Raw genomic sequence first — 16,266 nt, 5'->3', positions numbered from 1 at the left:
CCTCTCTGATTTTTTTATGCTACAAAAGCATTTGCTGACTTTTTCCTGTGCAGGGTGGATAAAAATCAATGACTTTTTAAAAATCAAATTGATTTAAACCACAATTTATATTTTACATTTAAAAAAAATTAAATTATCAGAATAATTAAATTTTTTAAAATTTACATTGACACATGCTAAAGTTAAGATACAGCTCCACAATTCTTTGCAAAAGGTTAGTCTGCAGTGAAGCTTCTCTCATCAAGCTTCTCTCATTTTCTCAAACACACTAGCTCCACAGGACCTAGAAATCTATAATCAGTGAATTCAACATGATACAACAATCAGCACAATTTGTGCCCTGTTGTGTATACCCTTGACCGAAGAACGGTACACTCCTTCTATCTGGGATGGTCGTCCTCTTCCACCGAGCGCGCAGCTTCGGGAGGGACACACATGGAGCGGTGAGGGAGGAAGGGGACACCCGCCTAGCCAGCCAGATCAGCCGAATCAACCCTGGCGATCAATGGGGTGACAGATGTCGCAGCCAGATCGCCCTCACATCCACACTGTTGTGTATAGATAACCTGACAAACCTCTATGCATTTTCCAAAATTTTAAAAACCAACCTGGTTTCTCCTGGGATTGTATCAGTGGCAGTACTCCATATCTTTCCTTTGCATAGTCCTAAAATAAGGAGAAAAATAAATTATTGCATTAACATACCTTCCATCACATTATAGCTAAAGAAGATGAAATGTTACAGTCATGCACATGTCCCATTTGGCAATTAGGACACTGCTAGCCCTTAACTGATAATATTCACATGTGATACTGAATATTAAAAAATAGACAGAAAAACCTTGCACCGTATCAAAAGCATGACTCTCCAAATAATGACTAGCTTTAGATTTATTCTTCATCTGCTGATGTATGTGCTGGTTTACAAAACAGAGATCTACAGCTCACCAAGTACAATGGGATGTATGCATCTCACATTTTAAAATAGTTGTGACTTGTTAGATTCAACACCACAGGTTATCAAATGTTCAATATTTGTTTTATCAATGATAAAAATGGGGGGGGGGAGGTAACATTAGCCTAGAGGCCAAGTCTTCCATCTCCTCTTTTATCATAAATGAGATAAGCACTGAAAGATGTGAAATCATTCTGGTTCCCATGCATCATCATGGTAAGATAAATGCTGATGTAATCAATTACTGCCATTAGCAGTGAACATATGAGAACAGAGGCCTTTCTGGGGACAAACTGGACAATACCACTGAATATCCCAATTGATCTGTCAGATACAGACTTCAAGCCATGAAGAAAAGTTCATTATTTACTCAAACTTATGCCTAACTTACAAATACAAGAAGCAAAGTATTCCCAGAATTAGGGTTATAACTTCCACATTGCATCTTTCATGTCATTTGTAATTTAGTGAATTTAACATTATCAGTGTGAAAGACTGAAAATTAATGGCACAAATCTTTTTGTGAACCTAGGTCTACACAATACAATGCATTAAAGATAATTGTGGCCTCTTCCCAACTCACTTCTCTGATCAATTTTTAGCCATCTGTACTGATCTGCCTCTCTCTAGATTCAGAAGCACATTTACAGCCAACCAGCAAAACTGCTGATGCAATTATGAGAGGCTCTTTCAGTATGTGAATTTCTTGAGGAAATAAAGTGCTATGTGCTGCTGATGCAGAACCTCAACAAGGATGAAAAGGAGTTCAATGGTAGAATGATAAACTTAAGAAACATTTTGAACACAGATAACGTGAAGCAGAGATGTATAAAAACATGTGGTATGATGCATGCAAAAATGAGAGGCAACTGTACTCCCAGTGAAGAGAATAAGTTCTCTGTAGAGTAGTTAAAAGGACATAACAGAGTAGGAAAAAGGAGAAGAGATATGTTACTGGTGAGGTTAGATCTGTAGTGATACAAAGTACAGTACAGCAAGCACAATGGGATGCAGAAAGGAAAGGGATATTAACAGAGCCAATGGAGATTAATAGAGAGTAAGTTAAATATAAGGCAGAGTTTTCAAAATGAAGCAAAAATATATTTCCATATTATGATAGCAAAGCAAAAATGCAGAAGTGGTCTCAGAGGGATCTGATTTGTGTGCTGAGTAATAATTCAAGATTCTACATTACTGAGGTGAACAATCAGTGAAGAGTGGCAACGACAAACCACTCCTTGAACAGATAGATATCTTCTATGCCAAAAATCAGGACCACCATATATCGGAAGCAACTTAACAGCACGTAACAGCAAACTTGTACTGTATATACAAAACAGTAAAGCTAATCAACCCTTTTAATAACAAAAACCTACAACAATGTTAGGAAAATATTGGTGTAGAATGGAGGTGCAGTAGTACTTACTGTAAATTACAAATAAAAAAGAAGAAAGAAGCAGGACAGTATGTCAGCACCAGAAATGATGGGGGAGAAATAGCCAGAATGACACAGTGGTCTGTTCTCCTACCTGTTCCAGGCTAGTACCTGCTGATGTACTGAATTCAAATTCTACCCTTTGCCATTTTGGTAACAACTTACAGAAATCTGTAGCTACAGGGACACAGACTTCAATTGTGGTTACTATCCTCAGCTTGTGTCCACTGCGCTGTAAATTCAAATCACATGTCTGCCCATGTGGAAGACTACAGGGAACCATTTATTTTCAAAAAAGAGTCTCAACAAATCATAGAGAAGATAACAGGTTTTACTCATAACATCACAAGAAATCATATCTGAGAAAGAACTGCCTGAAGAATGTCACTGCCAGCCGGAACAGACAACAATATACTTGACAGATCATCCAACATTTAAATATGAGCTTCAAGATGATTTTAAGAGGTGAAACAGAGTAGTTGCTCATGAATGTAAAGAAACTGCTATCATAATAGATAACTCTAATTTTCCTAATACAGATATGAACACTGAACGAGTCACAAATAATACCATCTTATTCTTCAATCTGATGAATGGTAACTCACTCAGGAGACACAGACCCATCTGAACTTTGCTGATGTCCTTGTAAAAATCCATTTGCATGAAGAAAGTGCATAACCTGACTCTCAGGAGCAATGTATTATTAGAAATAACTTTGAGCAGAACATTTTGAACAAAGTAACAATTTAATTTAGATTAAGAGGCAATTGTCTGCTGCAAAAAGTAAAACTATTGGTAAAACACTCTCCATACCTATGATGGTGTATGTCTTATGTGCCATCAAGTTGGAATTGACTTATAGGTAAGTGAGATGTTGAAGGAATGGTTTCAACACTCAGTATCCCAAGAGAATTTCCTTGGCTGAGCAGCGATCAAAACCAAGTTGTCCTTAACATTTTACACACTACAACACAATGGGTAACTATAATGGAATTAACTACAATTGCTGGGTGTTTATGAGTGAAAAAAAGAGGGCATGCTCCAAATTACACCATATAGCTTTTTGGAAAGAACTTTGAACATGAACATGTGAAACAGCTGTTTCAATAGGAATATATGCTTTCTAGAGCTTCCTTTTGATAATGCACAGGTATACGAGACACAATCTATATATCTGTCTTGCCCTAAAATGCCAGTCTTCAACAGGACTACATAATTTGCACCAAACACTCCAGCACCATGTACAAGAAAGGCTCTGTCACTGTGGGGTTCTCATTTTAAAGAGAAAAGACATCCAGTAATGGTCTGAACTGAAGATAAGCAGAAAGAATGCTTCAAGGAAAAGCAACATTGGTCAGAAAAAGTCATGGAAATCGTAGAATAAAAGTCTGGATTAATCCTTATTATTTCTGTAATGCTGCAAACAAATTGCAGAGTGCTAGATCAAAAGCCAATTCACTGTATTGACATGACTACTTCATGTCTATACAGTACAATAATGGAAGTGCTAATACTCTCATCTCAGCTTCTGCATAGAATAATGAAGTTGGAAGGGGACTATAAGGCCATCGAGTCCACACACTCCTTAATGCAGGAATACAACTTAAACACACAACTTAGAAGAATGTGGTCATGTGCTCTGGTTGCACAGATAACTGATCCAGATTCCCTAACCTTATACTCAGATTCTCATAAACTCTCCAGTTGCAAGTGATATGCCACGGTGGTTTCCGATGCATGTCTCCCCAAAAACTTGTCGTTGGTGGTTGTCTTAAAAACTACCCCCTCCCAAAATTACTCTGTGTATGTATGTACACAGAAAACGATTTTATTTATTTTATCTCCGACTTGTAGCAAAACGTTACTCACAACCCACTTGTAAGACTCTTCCAAAGCAATATGACAGAGAGGAGGCAGGGAATGAGTGAAACCCTAAAAGCAAGTGCCTAACCAGACCTGAATGTTAATTTTCAGCAATATTCGCGAGTGGGTGGGCTGGGACGGAGGAGGAAGGGGGAAACACAGGAACAATATGCCACCTGAGGAACTCTGCTCGTTGATGGGGAAACCCTGCACGAGGCGCCCGAGCGGGGGAGGGGAGAAGGAACCCGGGGGTGTCACTACCAAAGCACACCGTGGGGCCTTGGGAGTGTGCAAGTCATTCCCCCCCCCACCGCACTCACGGCTTCCCCCGCCCAATACCGCGGCCCTCGTCCCACCCGGCCCCTTTCCCACACCCTCAGGAACCCACATCAGCTGGCGGCTGCTCCATGGTGTTTTCTCGGCTCCGCTCCTGGTTCTTACGGGAGGCAACGCCAGGCATTTTGCCACGTCCAGCAATAAAGCTGGGCAGAGAGAGGAAGATTCCCAAGCCCTTTTTTGTCCCTTACAGGCTCCCGTACCACCTGGCAAGCCTTTCCTCACCCCTCCCTTTCCCTCAGCGAAAAGAGCCGGGAAAGGCTACGCCTCGGAGACTCTTTCCGCGTGCCTGGTCGCGCCGCTTCCGGGCACGTAAAGCACGCAAAAGGGTAACGCTCTTCTCTTGACGTCACGCCAGCAAGCTCTCCCTCGCTCGCGCAGCCTTCCACCTCCCTGCCTTCCCCCCTCCTCTTTGGGGGCCAGAAATATCGCGTGGAGTGTACGTTTTCTCGCGAGGTTTTCGCAATTCCCAAACTCCACGGTTTTCTCTTCGTTGCTCCTTCAGGGGTTACTTGCGTTCAGATTTTAAAATGCGCGGCTGCGTTGGCTTGATTTGCCGCAAGCGCGTCTCAGTTGTCACGCAACTCTTGCAATGCATACTTTACGAGCAGCAGTATTATTGGGGCTTGATTCCCCCCCCTTTAAGACAACCACAACTTGTATGTCTTATGATGCAGCCTTGCAGAGTTCTGCTTAGAAGTGCGGCCCGTTTAGCTATGTGAACTTCCTCAGAGTTCAGTCAACACAATCCCCTCTCGTCCTATCCAGCCCCCCTTCCCTACACATGTCCTAGGCGAAAACAACTGGAATGGAAACTGAAAATCGGGCTAACACCAATTGCAGAACGATACCCCCTCCTGACAGGGATCTTTTAGGTGAAAGGACTGCATAAAAAGGGAGAACGCCAGATAAGAACATTTAACTGCTTCACATCATGTTAACTCTTGAGCCTCATAGTTCATTCAGCCATTGAGTTGCCAGAAGCAACCAGGGTTAGTTGCAGGACTCGCTGTCAAGTCATATTTAAGTCGCTGACTCGAGTTGGAGGGTTTTGCAATGACACGGACAACTCGCGACTTCGAACACACCCGTCCTCCCTCCCCCCCTCCCCGCTTGTTTTTAATAGGGACTCAGACTTGGGGCTTCGGACTTGGTACCAAAGACTCAGACTTGGGACTCGGACCGAGACCTGCCAATATCCTTGAAAGCAACATCACTCAGACATGTTGAGAGTATCAAGAGTATGTAAAAAGCCAGGCAGGAGTTAAGCCAAGAAGTACAATAGTGGTTATATTTTAGAAGCTTTCGGTATGATATCTTTAAAGCTGCAAAATATCCTTCAGCATCTTAAATACATTCCTTTGAGTGCCACAGGACTTCGTTTTTGCTGCAACAGATTCACAGGCAATCTCTTTGGAAATGGTAGTGCTGCTGCTTTTTGTTACAATTTAGCAGTGGCTGAAATCCTGTTGCATAGCATAGTGTGTCACACTAAAGCAGCTTCATTGAATCAGTGGGGATTTTGTGAGTCAGCTCCTCTGTAAATTCAATTGATTCAGATGGGCCTACCCTAGTTGCACCTTACTATGCGAAGCAAGAAGTTTTCTTTCAGCTAGTGGAAGCCTGTGCCTTGGAAGTAAGTCCTATTGAGTTAATGGGGAGTTATTTGGGGTCAGTGTTCATATACTGTAATTGCTGCTTTAACCACTTAGACAGCTTTGAATGAACAATTTGCTGCCGCTGCCCCCCTTGCCTGGGATTAGAGGATATTGCTTTTACTGCTGTAACAGTGTAGTGCTGCCTCAACTAAAGCAAACGTTTGGGTTGTTTTTTGCAGTTGGCTGCAGATTCCCTTCTCTTTTTTTCGCTGCTAGAATGCTTTTCCAGCCCTTTAAGTGCCTACTGTCTCAGACGAACCTTGTTCATCCCTCTTAGTGAATCATAAATTAAATGAAAACTGAACATCTGGCTCATGATTCATTCATGTGCAGGTGTAGCACCCACGCATAGAGTTCCACAGGGCTCAATTGTGCCCTGTTTTCCTTCACTGCTCAGGTACTTACTTTCCTTGTTGCCCTTCATTGCAATACTCCACCACACTGACTGTGCTGTCTTAATGCTAAGGGAATACGGCACCAGGAGTGTACTGAGTCTGGTAGATTCTCTTGGTGTATACTCTTTTCTTTTTTAAAGTCTTGAAACTCACCTTTACAGAACATGTTTTTCTTAACTGGACAAATGACTATACAGGATAATTCAGATTTCCCCCCCCCCCAAGCAATGGTTTGAAGTTATTCCTTAGTGATCTGACAAAATACTTGTTCAGAATGATCAGATGTTGCATATTTAAAGGGAGCAGGATTTGTTTCTAGAGCAACACCATTCTTTTGTGAAATCCAAAGAAACAAAACTAAACTTAAAAAAGAGAAAAACGTGTGACACCTTAAAGACTATTATATTTTAATGTAAGCTTTCATGGGTACCTCCACTTCATCAGACATAAAGAAACAGAATGAAATGGAATGAAATGTAGATGAAATATCAGTTTCACGTATTTTCACATATTTTTCATATATTTTTGTCTTTGTCCTATCTTGTTTCTTTGGATTTTGTCTGATACGCTTGCACAGACTAACACAGCTACCTCTTCTAAATTGTTTTCTTGGGCACAATGCATCTTTTAATAAAGACTTGCACAATGCCAGCACGACAGCTCCCTACTGTCTTCTTTTTCTCCTTCTTCTCCTATGTTGAGAGTTCTCTGCTTTGTGTATAACTTGCAATGCAGTTGTACAAGAGCACACTCAAAACCCAACCCAAACTACAACATCATTAGTGTCAGGCTTTCAGGGCGTGATATACACACAATTTTGTTAATTACTTCAAATTTTCCATTTTAACATCTATTTGAAGTGGTAAGTGAAATATCCAGCCTTTGTCAAAGGGCTGGCAAAGATTCCTAACTAAGCCAGCTCAATCATGAACAGTAATAATATGTTGAGGCAGCAGAGTTCATCTGCTTTGCCTTCTGTTAAGCAGAAACAGTTGCTCTTCTAGGCATTTTTTTAATTTTTAAAAAACCAACCTAATTAGCAGGGGGCTACCTGCAGTGGACCAACAATGACCCATCCAAGTAAATCTATTGCATAGGGTTAAATTAGGAGAAAGAAAACTGTGGGATCTGCTTGAAAAGCTTTAAATGCTTCCCCCTCCTCAATCATAAGGGGATTACCAAATGGGGATGACATCACCAGCTGTCCATTGGATGGCCCCCTTGGGTACAGGGATGAAAGCTGTATTGCACTTAAGTAACAAGACATGACAGGCCATGTGTGAGTGCTAAATAATTTATGCCTCAGGCTACAGTAAACCACACAGCCAAACTGGGATTTAAGTTAAAACTTGTTTCCTCCCCTTTTAAAGAGGGAAAGAAAGATGCCAATTGCTTTGTGTGTGTGTTTGTGTGTGCATGTAAAACTAAGTGGATGAACATACAATGAACATACAAGTTAAAATCCCAGAGGACATATTTTAAGAAAATGGTTAGCAAAAAGAGACCTCTGCTATATTTTCCGAAAATTATTACATTGGAATACTCCTGTTCTCTTGTTTTTCACTTAACATTGCTTCATACATTGCAAGTGCAGATTATAAGGAGAGACAGATTTTGCATGCTGTAGTCTCACTGGCAAAGGTTGTCTAAGATTCAATGACATGAAATAGATAATTTTAACTGGTTTCAGAGAGCTGATAGCAACTTATAAAATGCAATTCATACTGTTATAAGGTAATCTGTTTGGGGCTCTAGTTGCCTTTGTGTCATATGCTGGCAAATGAGCACAGTGCTACTGCTGTCCGACCAGTGTCTTATTCTTAGACCCATTCCCTGAATTTTAACCAGCCAGCTCTACTTTCAAACTGGATTGAGAAATCGTATTTCCCCGTTTCAAAAGAAACCTTGGTCTTTTAACTGCTAAATTCCCCTAGTAAAAGTACTAATCTGTGAAATCTAATGTAGTGATCCAAAATACCTGGAAGTATATTCTCTTGATCTTAGAAATGCAAGAGTAGGTGATAACGTTATAAACCACTTTAAAAAATCACTTAATATGTGAGCTTCCTCTTGAAAGCTGTCATCTAACCATCATGCTGAGGTGTCACACAAAGATCTCCTTTCCAACATGAAGTCTGCCTCCAATTTGTGCTCTTGTTTGAAATCAAGCGATGCATCGGAGCCTCTTACTTAGTTACTTCTGCTTCCCGGTGCTCACTCAAGAGGAAAAAGCAAAACCAGAACAGACGTCATGATGTATATCAACATGTTACTAGTTGACATTGTGGCTTAAGAAGCAATGGCCCAGATCCTGTTACTTAGCATAATAAATTGCACTAGAGTAGACCCATTAAATCAGTGGGAATTTGATGAGTCAGCTCCTCTGTTGGTTCCATTGATTCAACTGGGTCTACTCTAACTGACTTACTGTGCTAAGTCACAGAGTAGTTCCATTTGAATCAATGGAACTTACAGAGGAGTTTACCCAGCACTGATTCATAGGGTCTACTCTAGCTGATTTAGTATGCTAAGCAACAGAATTTTTCCTGTGTTTAAATGATGTGCACATACTATCAAAGCTTCACTGAACTCAACAGGAATTATTTCTGAATAGACATGTGTAGGTTGAAGCTCTTTGGTTCTCTTCTTCTATTCTTGCATTCACTGAATGTCGAAGGACTTCAGATTTTGTGTAACTAGTGGACTAACCATTACTTTAGTTATGATGATCACGCTACATAATGTAACTTTCTGATAAGAATGTGTCTTTTTCTCTTTGGTTTTGGTATAATAAGATGAGCTAGGACTAACAGGCAACATAACAAAACAACTAGCTGCTTGACAACTGTTAAGATAAGAAATAATTTAATTTACGAGATAGTAATAGATCTGGGATGTTTAGACAAGATCCCCTTTGGGTTTATCTAAACATGCAGACTTCAAAGGCTGGATATGACTAAAACAACATAAACAAAGAGTGGAAGCGAGTCTCTTGGGGAACTATTCAAACCAAGTGCGGAACTTAAATTAAATGGCCACTTAACCCTAAAATAAATTATACACGTTCAAATCTGCCTGTATTTTCAGTTTTTGCAGTGATTATGCAGGGATAGTGTGGCCAGATGTAAATGAGGATACGCCTTCTGCTCCTTAAATAGTTGCACAGAAACAGGAATTTCAGCCTGTGTAGCTTACAGGATAGATGGAGAGTATAATATTGTGGATCCTACTCTCTGCTGGTGGAGAGCCAGCTCCTAAGGTAGAGGAGATAATAGCCCAGCAAAAGCCCTGTTATAGCAGCAGACAATGTTATCACTTCTGCTTCTCCAGTATTGCTTCTTGTTTTAACAACAGAGGATGAAAGGAGAGTATCAGGAGGATGCCAGAGGTGGCTTTGGATCCAGAAACCCTAAACCTTTCCATTCCTGCAGTATGCTCTCAAGATGTAAAGGAAAAAAAAACACTCTCCATCTAGGGGTGGGAGGAGCACAAAAAAGGTAGGAGGAAACAGAGGAACATTATTTCCTGGTGAGCATGAACCCAGTAGGGTTTAGGATGTTATGGTTCCTGTTACACAAGATCCTGCTTTCAAAGTAGGTAAAGTTGCTCTTTATTTCAAATATTATAGCCAATATTGCATATGGGTGACTAATTCTGTACAAGTGAATGAATTCCATTTCACACACAGAGAAAAGCCTGGTAAAATAGGTGGCTTAATGTTTCAGCCTCATATAGAAAAGGTCAGAATGGCCATAGAGTGTTCGTGCAATTCTTCTTTCTGCTACTCTAGGGCCAAACAAATAATAGAACATATTCCTCATTACCTATTCCATTATCTATTCATTGTCCTGGATCTAAGCTATAAAGGAAAATACCTTGCTGATATCCTGAGTGTTAGTTAATGTTGTTGTTTAGGGTTTTTTTAAAAACACTTTTTGCCTTTTATTAATGACTGAAAGATAACAAGTAAAGCTGCCACATTTGAATAGTGCTGGCTTAAAGTGTTTCCAGATGGAGGACTCTTCCCAGTGGCAATCAGAAGGCGCTATGCAGTGAAAGACGAAAGTTCCAAAGCAAAACTGCAGTTGAACATTACGAAAACAAAAATTGTGACTACAGAAGAGCTATGCAACTTTAATGTTGACAATGAAGAACTTGAAACTGCTAGAAATTATATATACCTTGGTTCAATTTGCAATCCCGGTGGAGACTGCAGCCAAGCAATCAGAAGACTGAGACTAGGAAGGGCAATGATGAAGAAATTTGAAAAAATTATCTGGTGTAAGGATGTGTCACTGGAGTCCAAGACCAAGATCAGCTACATCATGATTTTGAAAGCTGGACAGTAAAGAAATCTGACAGGAAAAAAAAATTGATTCCTTTGAAATGTAGTGCTGGAGAAGTGTGGATACCCTGGATTGCCAGAAAGATGAATAAATAGGTCCTAGAGCAAATGAAGCATGGATTATCTCTGGAGGCACAAATGATAAAACTGAGGCTGTCCTACTTTGGGCACACCACGAGAAGACAAGATTCTCTGGAAAAGATAAAAATGCTTGGAAAGGTGGAAGGCAGCAGGAAAGAGGAAGACTAAATATGAGACGGATCAACTTCCTACAGGAAACCAGGGGTTTACTTTACAAGAGCTGAGCAGGACAGTTGAGGACATGACATTTTGGAGATTGCTTATTCATAGTGACGCCATGTGTCAGAGGCGACTTGACAGCATGTAACAACAACAACATGCAGCTGTTCCTTCTTTTTATCTGCAATATATTTTCTGCAGCTAAGGAGAAAGACTGAGGAAATAGAGGAAAAACAAAGGATTATTGGCAGAGGATGATTTCATCTGAAGTCCCAGCAAAATTCAATGAATGAGAAATAGCAATGGAGTGATAAAACACTTGTCTGAAACCATTTCATGACCAGATTTTATTACGCAGAATGCAATTGAATGTATTATTGATACTAAGAGGCAGTGTTTTTAAAAACTCTGATTTTAGCTATTGCGTTTTCCGGATTGTAATTCTTTTTTCTCATACTTTTATGATGCTTGATGGTAAAGGAATAAAAACTAACTAAATTATGTCAGATTGAAGTACATGATAATAGGCTTATAGTCACCACTTTCCTCCCAAATGGCCTACAGGAAATCACAAATTTTTCTTCGTTGTCACAGATGCTACTCATCCACTGGTTTAATTTTCTTGACAACTGGGAAAGAAGAGGGGCTAGCACTCCAGAGAATGCCAGATTTGTCTCAGAGACCTCAAGCTGCTGATCCCTATCTTGATAAAATTCCTTGCAGTATGCTTTTAAAAATCAGAACATGTAGAGCCAGCTTGACCTAGAGGGTAGAGCAGTAAAACTGAAATCTGAATACTGATTCTTGGAAAAGTTATTTTTCATCATTTGGTATCCAAACTGAAGGGGGAGGGGTATTAGGGCTGCAGCTCACTCTGCCTCAGGGAAGAAGGGCATGGTCTTGGACAAGCTGCACAATCCCAAGAGGTCCCTCAGAGGAAGGGACTGGTAAGCCACTTCTAAGTGCTTTATACCTAAAAAAAACCCTGGAAAGGGTCACCATAAGTCAGAAGGGACTTGGCTATATGTTGTTGTAGTGATCATTCTTTCTTTGAATCAACACAATTCAAAATCATGGACGCACATGAAATATAGACAAAATCAAAAACCAATACAAATGTCAAGACAATCAGACTATTTTTCGTCAGAGGTGGTCCGAGCTTTAGATGTGCTCAGAAACGTTTCCTTGACTTTACCTGGCATCCAGAGAGTCAGTAACCCACTGCTGAAAGTGGACAATTTGCTGGCTGTATGCCATTGGCCAGGGGACACCCGAGTGTACTCACTGTTGTAATGAGGATGAGGTTGTAATGTAATTCATTAACATTTGCACACAGACCATTCCCAGGCTGTTTTCCATGCTGAGTCCCTCAAATCCGCTTTAAAGAGCCCCCCCCCCCCGCAGTAGAGTAAAGTAAGCGGGAGAACAAGGGAGAAAACAAATCTGCTTCACTGGTAGATGCAGTTTTATTTGGGGACAGACAATTGAATTCCTCCCGTTACACCCTGTCTCACAAATCATACTTTTTAAAAAAGTATTAATCACTTCAGAACATTACAGTTACAGTTGTAATCTTATCCATGCTTATTTGGGAAGGAAGTTTCATTATACTCAGTGGAATTTAAACCTGAGAAAATATACACGATTTGAATTGTTCATCACAAAACTGACACTCTGGTTTTGGAGACACCATCGGAAATTCACTTGCAACATTCTAACACCCCCCCCCCCCCCATTTATCTGATTGCTTTTCCATGTTTTTAGAATGCTGATGCTAACATTTTAATTGGATTTTGTGTCAGGAGAAAACAGTGTGAAATGGAGAGGATTCAGTTCATCGTACAATGTAATTTTGTATTTTTAGTGAGAAAAAGTTCAGTTAGGTATTTTCAGCAGTTAGCAAAACTGGCGATTTTACAGTGTTTGCATAAAACTCCTCTACAAAAAGAAAAGGAACAAAGGCTTCCAAATCTATGTAGGCGATAAAGTTGTAGGGCAATCCAAATCGGTGTTGGATTTTCATTTAGGAAATTGCTTCCTTTAGGAAGTTTTGAGTCAATGGGAAACAAAAACTTATTCAAAGGATTAAATGCTATAGCTATTCTCTTTGTTTTACAACTTCAGTCAGAACGCTTTTCCTTTGACAAACAGCATTTTCAATTAATGCACTTCTAAAACAGGAACTTTGAGGAAATGCATGCCTATGATAAGAAGCAAAGAGTATTTCTTTTCCAAGTAGACTTCACACAAAAAGGCATCTTTTTTCAATTAAGAAGCTGATAACAACTGGGTTTTAAAATCAGGATTTGAAGGGCTATTCTGATAAGAAGGAAAGCACATTCAGTGTTAAGCAGTGATGAGCAGTGCATTTAAATTGGAGAGAACCAATCTCCTCAAGACTTTGGGTGTGCTGAATCCCATGGTCCTTCTGCAAACAGAGAAACGACTCCGGTCTCATATGAGAAGGAGCCCAGTTAAACCTAGCAATCATTGCTTGAAGGGGAAAATATGAATCTCATGCTCTTGGCATACGTGCAATTTTGTATGTTTGAAGAAAAGTGCCCTCCTTTATTGTTTCCGTGATACAGAAATGCTTCTCCTTTGTAAAACGTTGGAAATATTTCATCCTAATAATTTCACCAGTCTGCCTTTGCCTCCAAGAAATGCTGAACGCCTGTTATTTGCTTTTGCTCACAGTACCTCCCCAAGTGGTTTTATTTGTCCTGATGAATCATGGCTGAATGTTCCTGCCTGGGTGCCTTTATGATGGCTTTAAAGCCAGCACTCAAAGGTGTGATTTTGGTATGAAATCACAGCAGGGTCTCTAGGAAGGCTTGTAACTGCTATTCTCACTATTTAACCTCTACCTGCCTCTTCCAGTATCACAGGTAAACCTGTGATAACACAGAGAAGCCCGTTCTATTAGTGAAGTTGGAGCAAAGCAGAGGATTACTTGGAAGAGCTGTGAAAAGGATCTTTTCTGTTTGTTGTTTGGTTCCCTCCCCCCTTTGAGATCAGAGTGGGCATCTGAAACCTGCCAGATGTTGTTGGATTACAACTCCCACGATCCTTCAGCATTGGCTATGCCATTAGGGCTGATGGGAGTTGCAGTCCTACAACATTTGACAGGCCAGGCGTCACCCATCCCCATTTTACATTACCGCAGCAGCAAGTGGGGGGGGGGGAAGCTTTGTCCTCTTCCCTTCATATTGAGTTCTTGATTTAAGTTTTACACGCAAAGCTGCTATTTGCCCTGCAGAGAAATTATGCAGATACCTGCATGCTTTCTCTTGGTGGTTTCAGGGAAGGAGATGTTACAATTAGAAAGATGGTGCAGGGAAGAAGGGATCCCACACCCTGTACGTTGACCCTGGTCTGCTTCAACAGTGTAACTGCTATTAATAAACAGAAAATGGGGCAAAGAATCCTGATCATTCATATCATACATTGTTGAAGAAATTATGCCTATGATGAAATCCTGGGTGCAGAACTGAAAGCAGAAGCAGGGATACAGACAAAGTTTTGAGGTGGGTGCATATCTCACTGAGTTTCTGTTATGCCTAAATCTCTAACCTGGAGGCATATGGCAAAGGAATTTGTACTTTTCCCTTTTCATGGACAAATTCAGTGCACATTGTTCCAAGGCATGGTCTGGTTATTATACTCATTAGCCTGGACACACACACCATATACTTCTTGTTTCTTTTCCTGCTCCCATCTTCATGCCTTCTGCCAGGCTGCCTCTCATCCTTCATTTTTCAAGCCATTCTCCAGCCTCCACTGTCATCCTTACAACCGTTTTCTTTAGCAAAACCTCTCCTGAAATACAGTTAACTCACTCATTCTCCCCACATAGTTAGTACACCACATTGCACATTGTCTGCCTGGGTCCAGCTTGGGTGAGCAAGCATTCCAAGAGTGGTAGGGGTTGTCTCACTAACAGCTCCATATATCCCAAGAAATGTAGGCCTTTATACTCTGAAACACCAAGGAGGATTCTGGTAGATTCCTCCAGAATTGTAGGTTCTGTGAAGATGCTCATGATTGCAAACTAGCTGTTCCACAATTTTGTCCTATACTATCAGTAGAACCACATGAGCTCATGCTTGACATGAAAGGAACATTGCACATAGACCATTTCATATAGAAACATTACTATGGTCATGCTGGGTTGGGGATTCTGGGAGTTATACTGCAAACAAGTATCATTTCTGAGCTCTAATTATATCAACTCTGAAACACTTTCTTGCCTTGTTTAGACTTCATCATTCTGGTTCCAAATTATCCACACAGACTGTCAGCATCTATCAGGGTGAAAGGGAAGAGTCATTCCCAACTCTGTCTGGAGATGCCAAGGTGAAATGTTTTCATCTTTTTCATAAAAATCATGGCCGTACTGCAGCACTAAAAACAGCAGTAATACTGAAAAATACAGTCCTCATGACACTGACTATAGTGGAGTTACTGCTGCGACGATGATAACAACAGAAAGTTTGCTGCTACTGAAGGAAACCTGAGAGATATTTTTACATGAACACAACAATGAATCAGACTCTGGGGTGACGATCGCAAAACAAAAGTCTCACTTGTAGCAAGTGGACTGAGTGATTCCTGGAGGAAATAAATGTTAGCCTGAGAACAACAGCTGAACCAAAATCCCATAAGCCAGGAAAAACAGCGACACAATTACACTAACAGGTGGCTGGTTTCAAAACAAATTTCAAGGTCTGACAGCTCTGTGCACCTGCTATAGGCTGATTTCTTTTAACTGGCTGAGTTTGGCATGATCCATAAATTAAACACCATTATTCATATTGATAGGAAAAGGCATTGTTGGAGGGTGACAGTCAATGGCTAGAACTACTTGACTCAACAGACAAGTTTTCATTTTACGTGCTGTCTTACCATTGTAATTTTGAGCCTGATGTCAGTACAGTACACAGTGTCAGATTCAGAGGCATAGAAAGATATTGAAATGAGTGTGGCTCCCTAGCATCAGAAAAAAATAATTCCAGTTATCAGGAAAAGCATAGTGCCAG

The 16,266-nt window shown here is 40.5% G+C and overlaps 1 protein-coding gene across 1 annotated transcript in view; it reads right to left on the bottom strand.

Moving 5' to 3' along the window:
* The window catches only part of DARS1 (aspartyl-tRNA synthetase 1), a 65,476-nt gene extending 60,481 nt beyond the window's left edge, over positions 1–4,995 (bottom strand). Inside the window, exons 1-2 of the mRNA XM_020779661.3 lie at positions 4,642–4,995; positions 609–666 (exon numbers count right to left, since the gene is read on the bottom strand). Of these exons, the coding sequence (XP_020635320.3) occupies positions 609–666; positions 4,642–4,713 (130 nt within the window). The 5' untranslated portion in view covers positions 4,714–4,995. The remainder of the gene's footprint in view (positions 1–608; positions 667–4,641) is intronic.
* Positions 4,996–16,266: the final 11,271 nt, after the last annotated feature.

This window comes from Pogona vitticeps, chromosome 1 (assembly GCF_051106095.1).
Source record: "Pogona vitticeps strain Pit_001003342236 chromosome 1, PviZW2.1, whole genome shotgun sequence".
In the NCBI taxonomy this organism is placed as follows: domain Eukaryota; kingdom Metazoa; phylum Chordata; class Lepidosauria; order Squamata; family Agamidae; genus Pogona; species Pogona vitticeps.
This window is presented reverse-complemented; position numbering and strand designations above follow the sequence as displayed.